The 19919-nt window shown below is 48.2% G+C and overlaps 1 protein-coding gene across 6 annotated transcripts in view; it reads left to right on the top strand.

Annotated features, from left to right (window-relative positions):
• The window catches only part of UBOX5 (U-box domain containing 5), a 35005-nt gene extending 21943 nt beyond the window's left edge, over positions 1–13062 (top strand). For 4 of the 6 annotated variants that reach the window (XM_028498460.2, XM_028498459.2, XM_007127133.4 and 1 more), the window contains 4 exons: positions 3879–3973; positions 5371–6559; positions 9503–9664; positions 12327–13062. In XM_028498460.2, the coding sequence (XP_028354261.1) occupies positions 3920–3973; positions 5371–6559; positions 9503–9664; positions 12327–12535 (1614 nt within the window). In that variant the 5' untranslated portion in view covers positions 3879–3919 and the 3' untranslated portion in view covers positions 12536–13062. Of the gene's footprint in view, positions 1–1651; positions 1827–3878; positions 3974–5370; positions 6560–9502; positions 9665–12326 lie in introns of those variants that run through there. The other 2 variants (XM_055090863.1, XM_028498462.2) reach the window with 2 other exon arrangements.
• The last annotated feature ends 6857 nt before the right edge of the window (positions 13063–19919 follow it).

Here is a 19919-nt window from a genome sequence, read left to right as displayed (position 1 = left end):
TATTTGCATACGTAATACCTCAGACACTTATTTTTCAGTTATTGTGGAGAACAAGAAGGTGTTAGAGAAGCCTGGAGATATTAATATAATCTTCCAAAAAAGGAATTCTATCAACTAGTCCATGTTGATTCCAGGGTAAATTCTAGGAGGCTCTGGCAAAGAGATGACATATATGCCTCAAAAAGTGAGAAGCACAAAGAGTTTCAGCACAGGTTCTGAACAAAGACTAGGAGACTTTAGGCCAAGGATTCTCTACCCCATCAGATTCATCTCTATTTTAATAATACATATTTTGTAATGTACTGTCCTGAACTTAAAATCAAAGATAATATAACCTTCCTATATAGTTATAAAACAAACATATATATGTGCACACAAATGCCTTAACAGTAACTTAAGGTAAAAATTTTGAAGTGTGATAGTAAAATTTATTCTCATGTATGAATGTTTAGGTATGACCATACTGGAAGGCATAAAGAAGTAATCAAGTGGGACTTCTCTGGTGGTCCAGTGGTTAAGAATCTACCTCCCAATGCAGGGGACTAAGATCCTACATGCCGCAGGGCAACTAAGCCCGCACGCTTTGGACCCCGCGGGCCACCACTAGAGAGAAGCCTGCATGCTGCAACAAAGAGCCGACGTGCCACAAGGAAAGATCCTGCATGCTGTGACGAAGATCCCACATACTGTAACTAAGACCTGACGCAGCCAAATAAATTTTTAAAAATAATAAGAAGTAATCAAGGGAAGTCCCTGGTGGTCCAGTGGTTAGGTCTTGGCACTTTCACTGCTTGGGCATGGGTTTGATCCCTGGTTGGGGAACTGAGATCCCGTGAGCTGCGTGGCACAGCAAAAAAAAAAGAAAAAGTAATCAAAAGCTTTTACCAACATGTAGAATCAACATGAATGCAGACGTCTACAAATGTGGACTGTCAGATATATTAGCATTTCTGAATACCACACTTGGTAAAGACCTGAAGTAAACAAAGTATGATCTTCCTGTGGTTTACATGGAAGTTCCCTTCCTAGAAAATTCAGCATGTGTTAAAACCATGTTAAAAAATATTCTGTGTTTATATGTAAAACTGACATAGGGGCTAGGCTGAGATAATAAACATTCACAGGTCTCATGGCAGATCTTCACTGTGCAGAAACTACAGACTAAAATGTTGCAGGATGCGCAACATGCCTGGCCTCTGCAAGTGGCACTTACTGAGCACGACAGTACCAAGACCCCAGAGGGTGGCCCTGTCGCTATTGGGAGTTTTTCATGGCCTTGTCTGTTAGATGGAAAAGCGTAGAATGGCTGGCTGGCCTCATTCAAGGAGTTCAAATCCGCTGGAGAGGATTACCACTGGGAGGGATGTTTCTAGTGCCTTCCCTACTTCTCCACAGAGAAAAACGAAGGCTGTTGGACATTAGTCTTTTTCTTTCAGTTTTATTGAGCTATAACTGACATATAACATTGTATAAGTTTAAGGTGTACAACATAATGATTTAATATATGTATATATTGTGAAATGATTACCATAATAAGCTTAGTTAACATCTATCACCTCACATAGTTACATTTTTTTTTTTTGTCTTGTGATGAGAACTTTTTTTTTTTTTTCTGCAGTACGCAGGCCTCTCACTGTTGTGGCCTCTCCCGTTGCGGAGCGCAGGCTCCGGACGCGCAGGCTCAGCGGCCATGGCTCACGGGCCTATCCGCTCTGCGGCATGTGGGATCTTCCCGGACCGGGGTACGAACCCGCGTCCCCTGCATCAGCAGGCGGATTCTCAACCACTGTGCCACCAGGGAAGCCCTTGTGATGAGAACTTTTAAGGTCTGTTCTCTTAGGAGCTTTCAAATATACAATACAGTGTTAACTGTAGTCACCACGTTGTACATTACATCTCCAGAACTTATTTATCTTAACTAGAAGTTTGTACCTTTTAACCACCTTCATCCATTTCCCTTACCCTGCTTATTGGTCATCAAAATGACTACAGTTGACCCTTGAACAGCACCGGTTTGAACTATGCAGGTCCACTTACATGTGGATTTTTTTTCACTAAATACATACGACAGTACCACACAATTTGAGGTTGGTTGAATTCACTTATGTGGAAACTACAGAGGGCAGACTGTAAGGATAAACGTGGATTTTCAACACCTGTGTGGAGGGTCAGTGCCCTTAAACCCTGTGTTGTTCAAGGGTCAGATATGTTTGTTTTAATTTATTTACTTTTGGCTGCATTGGGTCTTCATTGCTGCACGCAGGCTTTCTCCAGTTGCAGTGAGCAGGGTCTGCTCTTCATTGCAGTGCATGGGCTTCTTATTGCAGTGGTGTCTCTTGTTGCAGAGCGCAGGCTCTAGGCATGCGGGCTTAGTTGTTCCGCGGCATGTGGGATCTTCCCGGACCAGGGGTCGAACCCATGTCCAGGCATGCGGGCTTAGTTGTTCCGCGGCATGTGGGATCTTCCCGGACCAGGGATCGAACCCATGTCCCCTGCATTGGCAGGCAGATTCTTAACCACTGTGCTACCAGGGAAGTCCCGAGGGTCAGCTGTATTTGGATTAGATGTTCTTTTATATATATATATATATATATATTCATTCATTCATTCATTCATTTATGGCTGTGTTGGGTCTTCGTTGCTGCGAGCGGGCTTTCTCTAGTTGCGGTGAGTGGGGGCTACTCTTCCTTGCAGTGTGTGGGCTTCTCATCTCGGTGGCTTCTCGTTGTGGAGCACAGGCTCTAGGTGCGCGGGCTTCAGTAGTTGTAGCACGTGGGCTCAGTAATTGTGGCTCGCAGGTTCTAGAGCGCAGGCTCAGTAGTTGTGGCACACGGGCTTAGTTGTTCCACGGCACGTGGGATCTTCCTGGATCAGGGCTCAAACCCATGTCCCCTGCATTGGCAGGTGGACTCTTAACCACTGCGCCACCAGGGAAGCTCCTAGATGTTCTTTTTTTTTTTTTTTTTTTTTGAGGTACGCGGGCCTCTCACTGCTGTGGCCTCTCCCGCTGCGGAGCACAGGCTCTGGACGCGTAGGCTCAGAGGCCATGGCTCACAGGCCCAGCCGCTCCACGGCATGTGGGATCCTCCCGGACCGGGGCACAAACCCGTGTCCCCCGCATCGGCAGGCGGACTCTCAACCACTGCGCCACCAGGGAAGCCCCTAGATGTTCTTTTAAGGTGCTTTTCAACTCTAAGATTTTCTACTTCTCAATAACGACATTTTTGATTCTTCTAATTGTTTTCGTGTTAATAAGAAAACATAATTGCATTAACAAGTGTTAAATGACAATGATGCATAGCACCACTATGATTATTTTCTGTGACCCTTTTCATTCTAAACCTTCTGGCTAAGTAGTCCTCTTTTTTCTTTGAGCTCATCCACTTTTGACCCTCTCTTTCCTGTGGGCAGCCCCCTGCAGAGCTGATAGGCCCTTGCCTCCACTGGGGCTTTAGAACAGCTGTCATCCAGAGAACCAAACTACACAGTCTGCAAAAGAAAACTGCTTTGTAATTTTTCAGTGACTAATTTCCCAGTATCCCATGTAGTATAGAAAAAGAGTGAATATAGACCATGAGAATGTGTGTGTGTTAAAGTTTTGTTGTTATCCTGTTTGATTCTCATCTTTTTTTTATTTTTCAACATCTTTATTGGAGTATAATTGCTTTACAATGGTATGTTAGTTTCTGCTTTATAACAAAGCTATACATATACATATCACCATATCTCTTCCCTCTTGCGTCTCCCTCCCTCCCACCCTCCCTATCCCACCCCTCTAGGTGGTCACAAAGCACCAAGCTGATCTTTTGAATCAACTCCTAAAAGTTTAGATTTGAATTTTAACTTGTCTAATACCAAGTTTTATTTTTTCATTTAAGGCTATTTCTGATGCTTGGAAGCTATCCTTTCAGCCGTAAGGATGGTAATAAATCTTTGCCTCCCACAGTTCAGACCAAGAATTTACTGCAACAAGGTAAACAAAACAAGTATATACACATAAATAAATATATGACATCTATTTTTATAGTTTTCCCCATTTCCTGCCTTGTGTATGTAGACTTAATGCAGGCTTAATGTGCTTTCACCCTCATTGTTTTAGAGTCTACCAGATATTTAGGTAAGCATGGGTCAGACTGCACCTCTAGAGTCAGCACCGTTACAGGCTGAGTTGTGACTCATTTTGTGGAGGGTTCTCTTCCCTTTGACATAAATTTTAATTTCACTCAAGGTCAAAGTGAAGGTAGAAATTCTCTCTCTCCCATGCTGTTGTTCTTGCTAACTTCTCATGCTAGAAATAATGGCTTATATTTGTTATATGGATTCCTTGTTCTTTATTATTTGAATTAAGCTGCCTCCCCTTTTGTACAAAGCTGGCTATCTTCCACAGTCCAGAGCAGGGAGTAAGGAAACTCCAAGGGGAGAATTGAACTTCTTCCCCAATTTGGAATTTCTGCACATAGCACATTATTTCAGGTTCCCAGATTGTTAAGCTGACTCCTTCAGACAAGGATATCTTAAAATTTCCATTGGTTATAACAAGTATTGGAAACATTAAAAGGGAGAAAGGAAAAAGCTACTCACAATCCCACCCCTAGCACATTCACTGTCTTAAATTTCCCATAGTCTTTTGTGGTCCTTGTCTCTGTGCAAACTTTTTTTTCCAAGTTTCATCATTCATAGATTTACAAGAAGTTCCTTTGTTATGCCTTCCTAGGGAAACTCTTATAATTGATAGAGTCCAAATACAAAATTGAGAGCTTCAGTGAACATCTTTATTTTTCCCTAAATCTGTACATTTTCATTCTCTGAATTTAAAAACAAAAAAAACCCCCCAAACCCAAAAACAATCCAAAAAACACTTGTAAATCTGCCCCCTTTTCACAGACATGTTATTTTGAAGGGATTTTTTGTTGGTTAGGCAGAGTTTTATTGCTCATTTTTTAAGGATGGGCAGTATTTGGGGACACAGTTGCCCTCAGCCTTTGACCTGATCTTGGATATCTGCCAAAAAAACGGTTCCCCTGCATCGGCAGGCGGACGCGCAACCACTGCGCCACCAGGGAAGCCCAGACATGTTATTTTGAAGGGATTTTTTGTTGGTTAGGCAGAGTTTTATTGCTCATTTTTTAAGGATGGGCAGTATTTGGGGACACAGTTGCCCTCAGCCTTTGACCTGATCTTGGATATCTGCCAAAAAAATAAAAATAAAAGAAAACCCCAGGAAAATTTGATGTAATAGAGGAAATTTCAAATGAGGAACTTCAGATTTTCTTTAAAGAGTTTTCTTAGAAGTGACAAGTTGTTGAAAACTAGTTGTCTTCATTTGGATCTCGTCAAATCAATGTGTCTCATTTTTGTCATTAAATCTAGATATCAGCTGATGGTTATGAAGTAGAAAATCTCATCTCTGAAGACCTCACAAAGAGAAGTCATGGTTTTAGGACAGAGTATTTCATTAAGCCACCAGTCTATGTGACAGTTTCCTTTCCCTTCAATGTGGAAATCTGTAGGATTAACATAGACCTCACAGCTGGGGGAGGCCAGAATATCACTGGCCTGGAAATGTATACATCTGCCTTGTCCAGCAGAGTGTCTTGGAATACCCCCGAGTGCCAGACCCCAGGCCCAGATGAGCCATCCATTCCGGACAAAGAAGCGTTCACTTTGGTGGGCAAAGTCTTGTTGAAAAACCAGAGCCAAGTGGTGTTTAGCCACAAGGGCTTCAAAGCCAGGCCACCTTTTGGCCCGATGGAAGCCACACTCCCCTCCCCTGCTGTTGTGGCCCAGGAGCTCTGGAATAAAGGGGCTCTTTCTCTTAGTCATGTGGCCCATCTCAAGATTTGTATCACCCATGTGACAGGCAGTGGTATCCCTTGTATCAAGCGGTTGGAAGTATGGGGTCAGCCAGCCAAAACCTGCTCTCAGGAGGTGATAGACAGTGTTTTGCTGGTTGCCTCAGAGAGCCTCCCTCAGGACTTGTCTCTACAGGCCCCGGCCTTGCCCATGGAGAGTGACTGTGATCCTGGGGGCCAGTCTGAGGGCCAGCAGGCCCCCTCCAGCCTACTGGAGCTGGCTGAGGTAATTCGGGATGTACCTGAAGAGTTCCTGGATCCCATCACCCTGGAGATCATGCCTTACCCCGTGCTGCTGCCCTCAGGCAAGGTCATTGACCAGAGCACACTGGAGAAGTGTAACCGTAGTGAAGCCGCATGGGGCCGAGTGCCCAGTGACCCTTTCACAGGAGTAGCCTTTACTCCACACTCCCAGCCCCTGCCTCACCCCTCCTTGAAGGCCCGGATCGACCATTTCCTGCTCCAGCACTCCATCCCTGGCTGCCACCTGCTTGGGAGAGCACAGACTGCATTGGCAATGACCCCTTCTTCCATTGCTCTGCCCTCTCAGAAAAGGAAGATGGAGCAGGGTGAACATGCCCCAGACAGTAGCCTTGGCTTAAATGCTTCCTGTTTTTCTACCACAAGCCTTCTGGTCTCACCCACTACCTCAGAGCACACTGCTAAGAAAATGAAAGCTGCCAGTGAGCTCATGGATTGTTCAACAGGTAATCCCTCGTCTTATGTCTAAGCCCGTCATCATCTCTTCTCCTCCCGGGTGACACTTGGCACTTGCCCTTTGTTTTATGCTTTGCTGGCTTAAATTACACCAAAACTTACTGGCTTAAAGAACCACACATTTATTAACTTACAGCTTCTCTGGTCAGGAATCTAGGCATTGCTTAGCTGGATTGTCTGCTTTAGGGTCTTCCAAGGCTGCTATCAAAGTGTTGGCAGGGCTGCAGCCATCTCAAGCCTTGACTGGGGAAGGATTCACTTCCAAGGTCACTCATGTGATTGTTGCAGGATTCAGTTCCTTACTGAATTGTTGCACTGGGGGCTTCACTTCCCTTTTGTCTGGTGGCTGGATTCTGCCCTCAATTCCTTGTCATATGGGCCTCTCAAGGGCAGCACACAACATGGTAGCTGTGTACACCAGCATGTGCAAACAAGTGGAAGTCAGTCTTGTAGAACCTAATCACAGATAAAGACATCCCGTCACTTTTATTGTATTTTGTAAGAAGCAAGTTACTAAGTTCATGTGGGATTCATTGGGGGCCATTTCAGACACTCTCCCACACCATTGATTCCTATTTTATTCAATGTATTTACCCAAGATTGGTGGTTGGATTTTGTCTAATGCCTTTTCAATATCAGTAGAGATGATATTATGATTTTTCATCTTTAGATATTTTAATACAGTAAAGTACATTAATAGGCTTCTTAATATTGAACCACTGTTATATTCCTGCAAGAAACTCCATTTGGTCATGCTGCTTTTAGTGTACTGCTTAGTTCTGTTTGCTAGTGTTTTTATTTAGGATTTTTGCCTTCATTAATGAGATTGGACTGCAGTTCTGTGTGTGTGTGTGTGTGTGTGTGTGCGTGTGCGTGTGTGCGCACAAGTACACATCACCTTCTGTCAGGTTTTGGTATCAATGATTTGCTCCATAAGAAGAATTAGCAAATTTTCCTTTTCTAAACTCTGGAACAATTTAGTAGTATTAGAATCATTTATTCTTCCTTCCTTCCTTCCTTCCTTCTTTCCTTCCTCCCTTCCTCCCTCCCTCCCTTCCTTCCTTCCTATCTATCTGTCTGTCTATCTATCTATCTATTTATCTGTCTATGCCAGGTCTTAGTTGCAGTATGCAGGATCTTTGTTGCTGCATGCGAGATCTTCGTTGCAGCATGCGGGACCTTCTTTTTTTTTTTAGTTGCTGTGTGCGGGATCTTTTTTTCTTTTTAGTTGCAGCATGTGGGATCTAGTTCCCTGACCAGGGATCGGACTCGGGCCCCCTGCATTGGGAGCGTGGAGTCTTAACAACTGCACCGCCAGGGAAGTCCCTCATTTACTCTTTACATGTTTGGTAGAATTCTCCTGTGATTGTCAGTGCTTGGTGCTTTTGGAGATAGCTCTTTGACAACTTTTTCTTTTTCCTTATGAAAACTAGTCTGTTTAGATTCTATCATTCTTTTTTTTTAACATCTTTATTGGAGTATAATTGCTTTACATTGTTGTGTTAGTTTCCACTGTATAACAAAGTGAATCATCTATATGTATATGTATATCCCCATATCCCCTCCATCTTGAGCCTCCCTCCCACCCTCCCTATCCCACCCCTCTAGGTTGTCACAGAGCAACGAGTTGATCTCCCTGTGCTATGCTGAAGCTTCCCACTAGCCATTCATTTTACATTTGGTAGTGTATATATGTCAATGCTGCTCTCTCACTTCATCCCAGCTTCCTCTGCCCTCCCATGTCCTCAAGTCTGTTCTCTACGTCTGCTTCTTTATTCATATCTTGCCACTAGGTTCATGAGTACCGGTTCTTTTAGATTCCATATATATGCGTTAGCGTACGGTATATGTTTTTCTCTTTCTGACTTACTTCACTCTGTATGATAGACTCTAGGTCCATCCACCTGTATCATTCTTTAAAGTTCCTCTCTTAGTCTAAAAGGCTTATGCAAATAGCACACTTAAAGGTTACGTATGTGTCTTCTCTGGCTTTGAGTGTAAATTTTAGTTAACAAGACCCCCAGAAACTCCTGGAAGCATCTGAGGTGCAGTGGGGCAAGATGAGGAGAAGGATACTTAGACCTTGATGTTTGTGGAGGTCTCCAGTGGTGTTGGCCTTGACAGATTTGTTGGTGACACAGTACCACGCTGACCAGTGCTCCTTCAAGGCCTCAAGCTGATATCCTATGGCCTACATACTGTAGACCAAACATTCCACTCCCCACTTTGGGGTACATTTATGGTGCCACTTTGGGGAACCCTGCTATCAGGCAGATCTCTAGGTCCTTTCTTCAGCAGCTGTCCCCATCTCCTGTTACCTTCACCCTCAGCCCATATCCAGAGAAGGCCCTATAGATAGTGGAGTGGGCAGAGTGAGGTCTTCATTATTCCACTCGATAATAACTGCTTTGCTTTACCTAGGAAGCAAGAGGACACGAACACCTAGGGAGTACAGGCCAGTGGCCCTGCAGGGTTGAGGGGGCCCTAGCAGGGAGGAGATGGGGGAAGAGCAGACTAAGGCTGTTGGGGAGGGAATGGGGGCAGGGAGCAGGGGTACAAAACTGGGCGTTTACTTGCCCCAGTCATTTCCTTGGCAGGCAGGGAGGCCTTCAGAAAATAGGGTACAGTTCTACAGGTGAGCCAGGAGGTGGCCCAGGCCTGCCCAGCAATTTGTACAGGAGGAGAAAAGCTAGCGCAGAGCCCAGGAATCCTAAAAGCAGTGTGGGATGGGTAAGAACTGCCAGGGACCCCAGGGCTTTAACTCCTGGTATCCTGTCATCACAGTCTATTAGTAGACATTAGGGAGGACCTTCCTTATGTTTGTGTCTGTTTGAAGTTACAAGTACCATTTGTGGTTCTCTGAGGACTTTGTGCTTTGGTGTTCGCTTTTGCCAAACCTCTCTGGATATTGTGGTCTGTGCGTCTCTCAACAGGTCCAGTATCCCATGAGCAAAAGCTGTCGCAAAGCTTGGAAATTGCCTTGACGTCAACCCTTGGCTCCATGCCCTCCTTCACAGCTCGGCTGACCAGGGGACAGCTCCAGCACCTCAGCACAAGAGGGAGCAGTACTTCCTGGAGGCCAGGCTCCAGCTCGGGTAAGAGGGGCCCTGTCTATCTCCTCAGAGCCCTTGAACAGGATGCCGGGCCATGCCTCTGGGGCTCTGTGAATCTCTATGCCCAGGCTCCTTAGCTCCAACACTCAGGCCTTTACTTTTCCAGGGGGAGTTCAAGGGCTGCCTATGAAGTTTAACTCTTCACAAGAAAGTCTTTCTTTAGTCAATTCTTAGTAATTCTGTGGCGTTGGGGATTGGTGTTTTTTGGTAAGATTTAATGTTAATTACTCTGTCCTGAGGACTTTTGTTTCTCCCTTTTTGCTTATTTTTCTTATGTAGTCTGTCTCTCATCTGACATCTGGGGTACTTTATGTAAATGTGGAGGGTGGTTTCAAGTTGAGTATGTCATCTTCATCCCTTCCTATTAACATTTTCACCAGTATCTTAGAACAGTGATAGCTTACTGAGCTAAGTTTTGCCTAAAATGCACCTGGGACCACAATGGATGATAGAATCGGTTAGGATACAAAGTGAGAGAACCTGGAGCATTTTTTTTACAAGATGAAATCTGGTGGGGCTAATGATAAGGTATACACTTGCTTCCTCCTGCCTATCCAAAGTTAGTCTGTTCTCTTATTGCCTGGATCCCAGGCCATCTTACCTTTTCTGCCTCTTGTCCCCTCCTCCCTGTCTCTCTGATTATGTTTCCATCCTAATCATTCCCAGAACTTGTCTTGTCCAGGTGACCAGCAATTTCCATGACCCCAAATTCGATGGTCACTTACCCTCTCAGCAGCATCTATTGTGGCTAACCAGCCTCTCCTTCCTGAAACACCTGTCTTGGCCTTCTGGATGTTATGCTCTTTTTCTCCCCATTTTCAACAGTCTCTCTTCAGTTTCCATTGCTGATTCTTCCTTCTCTTCCAGACTCTTGTCTTAGACCCTCTTCTCTATAATCTGTGTCACTCAAGTGAGAGCCCACTTGGCCTGTGACTGCCCATATTCACCTGTAGCTCCTTCCTCTCCTTGGAACTCAGACCCTGACCTCCCTTACAGCTTCTTGGCGCATCTATGTGGGAAACTCATGGATATCTTTAGTGAATTTCTAACTCAGAACTGCAGGTGCCTCCAGAGGTTTTTCCCCATAGCCCCCCATCATCCAGTCACTGGTAAAGAGCAAGCATCTTCTACCCTGTGGTCAAGCCTATAACATGGAGGTCATCTTTGGTTTCCGTCAACATTCCTGACATTCTATTCATCATCAAGTCTTGTTTACACTGCTCCAAAGTAGATCTCAGGGATGTCCTCTCTGCTCCATTACTCTTGCTGCTACCCTGGCCCCAGCTCCTGCACTGCTCCCCCAGATTCCTGTAGCAGCCTCCGCTGCTCCTCCACAGTCACGCTTGCCTTGCCCATCCTCCTCAGAAGAGCCAGAGGGATCTTTTTATGTAAGCCAGATCATGGTACTCTGCCTCTTAGAATCCTTCCAGGGTATCCCGTTGCACTTGGAATACAATAGAAATTGCTGCCTGTGAGGTCCTGCATGTTCCAGCCCTGCTCCAGCCTGCTCTGCCGCTCTCACACGTCACACCTTTGTCTTTTCTGTTTCTTTAATAGACCAGCCACTCTTTGTACTTGCTGTCCCTTTCACTCATGCATGGCTGGCTCCCTTTCATTCTTTTTTTTTTTTTTTTTTTTTTTGGGGTATGCGGGCCTCCCTCTGTTGTGGCCTCTCCCATTGCGGAGCACAGGCTCCAGACGCGCAGGCTCAGCGGCCATGGCCCACGGGCCCAGCCGCTCCGCGGCATGCGGGATCCTCCCAGACCAGGGCGTGAACCCGGTTCCCCTGCATCGGCAGGCGGACACGCGACCACTGCGCCACCAGGGAAGCCCATCCCTTTCATTCTTATGGCTCTTCACCCAAAAGGTGATCCTTGTCTTCTCCAGATGGGTGTGGATTGGGGGAGAAAGAGCAGCCTCCCTAGGCAAGGGCCACGAGAGAAGAGCAGCAGGTATAGCTTGGGGAGGAGGGCTGGCAAGACCTGCCCACTGTGGCCCTCATTCAGGAGACCCTGTGGGAAGCATGAAGGAGAGAGCCTGCAGCACAAGAAAGGGATTGATGGGTCAGGAGGGGAGCTGCTGGGCTACAGGGCTAAAGAGACTCAGGTGCCAGGCTCAGCAGGCAGGTCTGCTACAGACAAGACCTCAGCCCTGCCCCTCTGGTGACCTCCGTCCCCCCTTGACCTGCCCGACCTGGGTACCTCAGACCATTTTTTGCTTTTTCTTCTTGTTATATCTCACCTTTCTTGCAGTTTATCAAGGTTGTCAGGGTGAGCTTGTGCCTTGCTCTGACCTTGGCACCCTATCCAGGGGAAAGTCCATCTTGCTGGGAGAGCAGCAGGAAGGGCCCAGTGCTGCCCAGCAGCCCTCAGAAGCCAGCTTTTCTTGAACATTCATTGGAGCACCGAGATTTGATTATGGAGAGGAGGCTCCCTAGATTCTCAGGCTCCCTGGCATCCTCTCCTCCCAGATCAGTCAGAGGCGGCCTAGGGAGGGAGGAAGCCAGGCTGCTGGAGGGATGCAGTGTAGGCCAGGGTTAGGAAGCTTCTTGTCCTACTCCAGGCACACGCCCGCCTCCAGGATGGAGCCTGGACTGGGGGCAGCTTTTCCTAACCCTGGCCTATTTTCTTCCCTGATTCACCAGAGCAGCCTGGGAGCATCCTGGGCCCCGAATGCACATCCTGCAAAAGAGTGTTCTCTCCCTACTTCAAAAAGGAGCCTGTGTACCAGCTTCCCTGTGGTCATCTCCTGTGCCGGCCCTGCCTGGGTGAGAAGCAACGCTCCCTGCCCATGACATGCATAGCCTGCCAGCGGCCATTTGCCAGCCAGGATGTTCTGCGGGTTCACTTCTGAGTGACTGGCCTCAACCTGAGAAGACCCATCGCTGGGAGGAGCTGAGGAGGAGCGAGTGGTGGTCAAAGCTCCTGAGGTCTGGCCAGGTCCCAGGCACAGGGGGGCCTCTGCTTTCTCGCGGGCTGTCCCTTTGTCTCCTCCCACAGCGTAGCACATGGGCCTGCGGAGTGAGGGGTCAGGGAAGGGGCTCTCCATGCCTGCTCAAGTGGCAATAGGATAACAAAGCCATAGTTTGAGCTGGGAGGGATGGGGGAGATGTCCCTGCCCTCCCGTGCCTCCCTGCCAGCACCCCCTGCCAGAGCCCAGGGCCTGCTAGAGCCAGCCCCACCCTCTGAGGCCCCCCAGGTCGTCTGCACACACCCCTCAGCCTACAAGGTGGATGTGAATGTGGCTCGGGATCTCAGAGAGAGCCTCCACCTTTAGTGTCACCCAAAAGTGGAGCATGGCAAGGATCTGTGGAGTGAATGACTCAGCCCCTCTGACTGGCAAACCACTCCGAGCCTTAATAAAGCAATGGTTGACGTCTGCTGTGGGCTTTCTCTTGTCTGTGTCATCATACTCCTCTACCCCACCTGTACCCACACAAAGTGGGACTGTCACAGGGCAGCCATGAGCAGTCACTGCAACCCTGTCAGATTGTAATTTGGGTCAGTGGCCTGAAGGGACAAGAAGTTGCATTTGCAGGTGCATCTGATGCATGAGGGTTTGCAGGTGGGTGTGCACGCCAGTTGGGAGGGTTGAGCACCCCCCTGGGCTGATGACAGCTTGCTTAGCTGTGTGTTGGCAGAGCTGCACTGCCCTCCGAGGGGAAAAGGTACCTTTTCTGCATGGGGCCTATTTCAGCAAAGATACTTGTGGATAGATTGCATTTTTTTTTCCCATTCAAAATTTTGGAGTCCCAGAGGAAAAATATGTATTCCTACAACTGTTTACTGTATGGAGTAGATCCTAGTCATGGAAGAATATCCGTGAAAAAATACACTGTGCTATTCCCTGTTCCCTCTGAGCATGTTTGGGAAGGAGGAGTGCAGTGATGCTTCTTATTTTATTCTTGAGATTTCATCACAGCCACCGGTGGACAGGCTGTGGGGGTCCCTCAAGCCACTCAGGATACTGAGCCACCTGCTCTCCTCTACTCCCACAGGCCTGCTGCCTCCGCTTTGCTCTAGTGGGACCCTCCAGGGGAGGAGGCCAGCATTCTCTCTGGCTTCCACGCTTTGCTCACAGGGCAGAGAGAACTATAGTTCTTAACACTAATGGGGGAAGGAGGGAGCTTATTAAAAATTCCATTCTTGGACTCCAGATCTAAGAATTTAGAGATCTGGGGTTGGGGTTAGAGAATGTGTTTTTAAGAGTTTCTAGAAGGTGTGTATGGCCACAGAGGTGGCTGTGGAGAGGCAATCCCACCCTCCCCTCTGCCCCCTGGTGACACTTCCCTTGACCCCTCCTCAAATGAGCCTCCGAGGTCTGCAGTGGTGGGCTTTCCTCTTGGCTGGCGAGGCTCCCATGTGTCCTTTGGCTTTAAATGTCTGGGTCAGTCCAGATTATTGCCTTATCTTCCTTGTGTGCTTGTGTTCTAGGAAAAGCCCCACCATTGCAGCAAAAGCACTGCTACAGAGGGCGGGGCAGTTCCTACCCTCAGCCTGTCATGGCCTCAGGATAACAGCCTAGTTCCCCAAGAGCAAGTTCACTGCTGGGAGGCCTTCCCTCTGAGGTTTGTCTCGTCTTTCCCAACCTGGGAGCCTGAGGAAGCCACCAGCCTGGGGTCATCATAAAGTGCAGAGTGCCCAGATGAGGGCAGAGGTTCCTCCCCTCCTGCAGGGGGCCTGGTGATCTGCATTTTGAACAGGCTGCTGCTCCCCAGGTAGCTCTGGGAGGAAACCAGGCATGGGAGCCCCTGTGATGGACAGGTGGAGCCATATCCACATCCTTGGAGATGCATCCATTTTTATCTTAAAGAGTCCCCTAAAATGAAGTGGTCTTTTCACTACCCTTGCCAGAAACACACAAAGCACTGCTGGGCTCTGTTTCTCTCCCCTAGAAAATGAGAATAACTTTTCTCTTGCTGCCAACTAGACTCAAAGGATAGTTTGTTTCTCACCAGAGCCCAGGGCGGGCACAAAGCAGCTAACCAATAAACTCAAAGAGCTGGACTCTATTGACTCTGAGAAGACTCGGGACTTCAAAGCCTTGTGACCCTACTGCCCCCTTGCCTGACCACAGGGTCTGTGGGGGCACATGTCCCCTTTCCTGTAGCATTTACTCAACACCAAGTCCATTTGGGGGCACGCAGCCCTGGGCCCTTTGAGAGCAGGAAGCTGGGCCCCAGTGGCTGGTCTCCAGTCTTCATCCTCAAGGTGCAGAGTGAGGCCTTGCCCCACATCCTGGCCGTCCCCTTGTGGGGCCAAGGCCCCAGGCCTTGGCTACTCCGCCCTCACTCATGCTCGCTCTGCCTTCGCCCTCCAGCCCCAGGGGCAGGCAGAAAGGAGGGCCACTCAGAAGTAGTCCTGAAGGTAGAAGAAGTAGGAAAACCAAATCACCAAGAGGAGCAGCTGCTCTGTGCCCGGAGTACTCCATCTCCAGGCGGCTGCGTCTGGGTCCTGGAGCTGAAAGGCTCCCCCATCCCCTCATCAGCCCTGCTTCCTCCCGTGGGTCTCCAGTCTGAGGCCGCTCAGCTGCTGGGTGCTTTACCATTCCCCAAGAAATGGTCCTCTGCTGCCTGGGTTGCTGTAAGTAGGTCTGCAGACAGAGACCTGCCGCTGGAGGGAACCCCCTGCCAGGCTGCCAGGCTGCTGCTCACCTCCCGGCTGCAGTATTGTGATGCTGGGCTGCCTGCCTGTGTGCTGGCCACTGGGGCAGGGGCGGGGCTGCTGGTGTGCTGGGCCCTCCCGCGGAGCTGCCCTCTCCCCTCTCCAGCCCACACCGGCCTGCTTGGCCTCTCAGTCCACTTACACAGGCAGGATCTTTCCTTCCAGTTCTAGGTTGGAAGGGGAGCGGCTGGATTGGGAATGGGCCAAAGAGGCACTGGCCAGTAGAGTGGCTATTTAAAGTAAATAAAAATAACTCAGTTCCTCAGTCACACCAGCCACATTTGAAGTACTGAATAGTCACATGTGCCAGTGGCTACCCTGTTGGACAGCACAGATACAGAACATTCCACCATCAAAGAAAGTTCTATTGGACAGTGGTGGCCCTCGGTGTTCCCCTTACCGCTTAGGAACCTGCCTCCCGGGAAAGTAGGGAAACACCCCTACACGGGGGTGGAGCTTGTAACGGAGAGCGGGGCAGTGGGGTAGAGAATCAGATGTGCCCGCACCTTGCCGGCCACCCCCACCCCCGACCTGGCAGAGGCCATGCCCCCAGGCTCCTCCCTGCTGTAATGCGCTCCCTCCCTTACAAAGAGATGCCTTGGCCCAGAGGGTGACAAGATCTCCAGAGTGGCACAGGAAGGAGGAAGGAGGAGGAGGCAGCCATGTGGCAGTTGGCAGGTTTTTTCCACCAAGGTTTGCATCAGTAACAAGGTAATGCTACCCATAGCCATACTGCTGAGAGATGACCACTCAACCATGGCTCTCTTGGCTCTTTTCCCTTCCAGTAATTTTTTATAAGGAAAAAGAGGCATGTGTATATACTGTGTGGTTCTGTTGCCTGCTATTTCCCTTAACATTATTTAATGGACATTTGCCGTCATTACACACTATTATTATTATAAAGATAATTTTGAAGAACAGACCAGAATAACTAGAAAAAAGCTGAAAATGAAGTTTGATTTGGGGGTGGGGAAAACTAACCCATGAATACACAGACAGAGCAATGAAAAATATTTAAAAATCCAGAAACAGGCCCAACTGCATATGGAAATTGGGGCGAGGGGACCTCTCAGTAAGTGGTGCTGGAGTCACTAGAAGAAGGAAACCATTTAAGAGCTAGAAGAAAATGGAAAATGAGGAAATTCTTGTAAACCTGGAAGTGAGAAAACCTTTCCTGATTTCAGAATCCACATATAGTTAGGGGAAAGATTGATAAATTTGACTACATAAAAAAATTAAAGCAAAAAAACCCCTCATACATAGAAAAAGAAAGCCACCATTAGCAAAGTAAAAACACAAATTACAAACTGGGAAAATACAATATGTAAGTTGTATTACAATGGTTAATATTCCAATATATAGCTTCTAAAAATAAAGACACAAAGAAGTGAAAATGGCCTTTTAAGCATGTCAAAAGATGCTCAACCTTGCTCATAATATGATGAAATAAAAATAAGCCTGAAATACCATTTCTTGTTTAGCAGATTGGCACAAATCTCAAAATTGGGCCACAATCTGCTGGTGAGGCTGTGGGAATGCAAGGGGTACACCCTCTGTGGAGGAGAATATCTAGCAAAGTTACATACGCATGATCCCTCTAACCCAGCCATCCCACCTATAGGATTCTAACCCAAAGATTCTTTGGCAAAAAATGAAGAGAACGATTCCAACCCTACCAACAGGCCGCCTGAGCAGCCAGGGCTGGTCTGGGGGGCTTAGAGCCACATCACCCCCTGTGGAGTGGTCAGCTGTGTCCAGAAGATGGGCCCAAGAACAAGTGGTTTGCACACACTTGATTTTGCATGTATTATCAAGGAGATTATAGAGAATTTGAAGCCCATCCAGGTATGAAAAACAACAACAAAAAAAACGTTTGCATTCAGAAGTCTTTCAGGTGGTCCAGTGGTTAAGAATCTTTCTTGCAATGCAGGGGATGCTGGTTCAATCCCTGGTTGGGGAACTAAGATCCCACATGCCAAGGGGCAACTAAGCCCACACGCCACAACTATAGAAGCCCGAGCACCACAACTAAGACCCGATGCAGCCAAAAAAAAACAAATAAAAATAAATAAATAAGTCTTTTAGAAAGTTTCTATATATTGAGCATGCCGTCCTGGGAATTGTGCTAAGCACTTTGTACATATTATCTCATTTAATCCTCACAACTCTCGGTAGAAGGAGTAAGCCGAGGCCCAGTTCCATGAAGAGCTCATCTGACTGACTCCAAGGCCACCAACTTAACCCCTGAGATGCTCTGAAGGTAGTAGAGGCTGGCAAAGATCAGACTCAGGTCTCCTCTACAGGGGTGGCCTGGATGTTGTCACCACAGAGCTGCTAAGGATCCCTCCATTGAATGGGAGCCTAGTGCAGGGAACGGGGCACTGCCAGCACTGATCTGGTGGGAAAACACCCAACTCCACGACCTACTAGAACCTTTCCACTTGGGCCCAAGTCCAGCATGGGACCCAGAACTACAGGCACAAAAAAGTCTATGGAATAACAACTCATGACCAAGCTACAGCACAGCTTTTGAAAATTCAAAAATATTACACCTCTAGGCACAAAAAATAAAAGAATTCCCCTTCCCCCACCACCGCCAATAAAGACTCAGCAGCATTAACTTCCTGTAAATGGATACATCTTCTGGTTGAAATGAAAATGGAAAAGTACCTGTCACGTACAGTTACTGAAAGAGGTGTGTGGGGGAAGGAGCAAGGAGGCAGGTGCAAGAGTGGCTCAGGAATGGTCTCTGGCAGGCTGCGGCCAACGGCAGTGGGTGCTAGGATCCCGAGATGTGGTTGCCATGGTACAGACAGCAGCTCCAGTTGTGTGATGTACGTGGCTGAGGGAGAAAGAGAAAGAGAAACTGAGTGATGGGGAAACAATAACCAATGAGCTCTATGTGGTCCTGGGGGCGGTGGGCAGGCATAAGGAATGGACAGACTGGGGGACAGTCCCGGGAAAATATCAGGAAGCAGAGGTAGGAGTAGGGAGGAAGGGGGGCTGCTGACACCCTCTAAGGTGGTAAGAAGAACTGTGTTTGAAAAGAGAGGGTCTAGAGAATGAGGGTCAGGGAGGCAGAGACACAGCCTGGCCTCCGCCTCCCATGATTCTTCATACTCTCCCCTTGGGCCCAGGGCCCAGACATCAACTGTGACTCAGCTGATGAAATGCAACCTCATGGCTCATTAAATAGGAAGCCTGTAATTAGCCTGTCTCGGAAACCAGGATCCCCCAGAGAGAGCCCCTCTCACCTGCCTTCCTCTCCCTCCCACCCCAAGAATGAGGTCAGGCTTGAGGGGATCTGGCCCCTGGGAATGAGGAGGGGAGGGGAAGCATGAACACTGGGGGTAAATGAGATGCCGAGGCATGCGTTTATGCACCAGGCGGCCTTGGCAGATTGACCTTCTGTAATGAGATGGCGGAAATGATGGTAAGTGCCTCAGCCCCTGAAAGTTTCCTCGACTCAAGAAACCTGTGGGCAGGCTTGAGCGGCCTGGGTGGACCTGTTCAAGCTTGGTCTGTTTAAGGCCTGCAAAGCTGTGGCTCACACGGCTCAGTCATGGAGTGATCTGGAGCAAAAATATAGATTCAGCCGCCAAAACGCAGTTTCACATGATACGTGATGTCTGTCAGCAAATCTTCTTCAAATTCCCCCTTTATCCTCCCATCTACCTCCTGCAGTCCTTTGGTGCACCTGCTCCCATAATACCTACTTTTCCAGTGCTCCCTGGAAACATCTATTCCAAACCTTAGTCTTCATCCTTTCCTCCTGACTTCACACCACTGGGATGATTTCAAACGATTGGTTGCCAATTATTCAGCACTCCCCCCCACCCAAAGGAGCACTTTGTTCCTTCTCTTGACCCTGGACAGGCTTGTGGCTGCTTCGAACGATGGAGTGTGGCAGCAGTGACCCTGCAAGATTTCTGAGGCTGCCAGTCTGCTTTGCTTGCTGGAACACTCACTCTTGAAGCCTTGAGCCACCAGGCAAGAAGTCCAACTATCCCAAGGCCACCAGGCTGTGAGGACCCACACAGAGAGGCCACAGGCAGGCAGGCACTCCAGTTGGCAGTCCCAGCTGGGCCCAGCCTCTGAGTCATCTCAGCCCAGGTGCCCAGGCATGTGCATGAAGAAGTCTCCAGATGATTCCAGCCCCAAGCCATTCACTTTTTTCAGGAGGGACGCCACACATTGTGGGGCAGAGAAAAGGTGTCCTTGCTGTGCCCTGTTGGGACTCCCGACCTTCAGAATCCATGAACATAAAGAAATGGTGGTTGTCTAGAGCACTGCACTGTGGGTGGTTTGTTACACAGCAGTAGTAACTGGAACAACCACAAAATCCTAGACAATTGCTGCAGAGGGGGCTGGGGAAGGAGGGGGAGAACCTGGGAGCTCAAAGCCAGAATCCTCTTAGCAGAGAGGGGAGGGGAAAGCCTGAAAATATTCCTGTGCTAATATTTTGTACCTGACCATGGGCCGCAAGCACAGACAGAGGATCCTAATGCTCCTGGGCTGGCCAGCACACTGACTTGGCCGTTTACTGAAGAGCCAGTGAGGGGCCCGATGCAGGG

This window comes from Physeter macrocephalus, chromosome 14 (assembly GCF_002837175.3).
Source record: "Physeter macrocephalus isolate SW-GA chromosome 14, ASM283717v5, whole genome shotgun sequence".
In the NCBI taxonomy this organism is placed as follows: Eukaryota; Metazoa; Chordata; class Mammalia; order Artiodactyla; family Physeteridae; genus Physeter; species Physeter macrocephalus.
The sequence above is the reverse complement of the archived record's forward strand: the minus strand, read 5'-3'. Positions and strand labels throughout refer to the sequence as shown.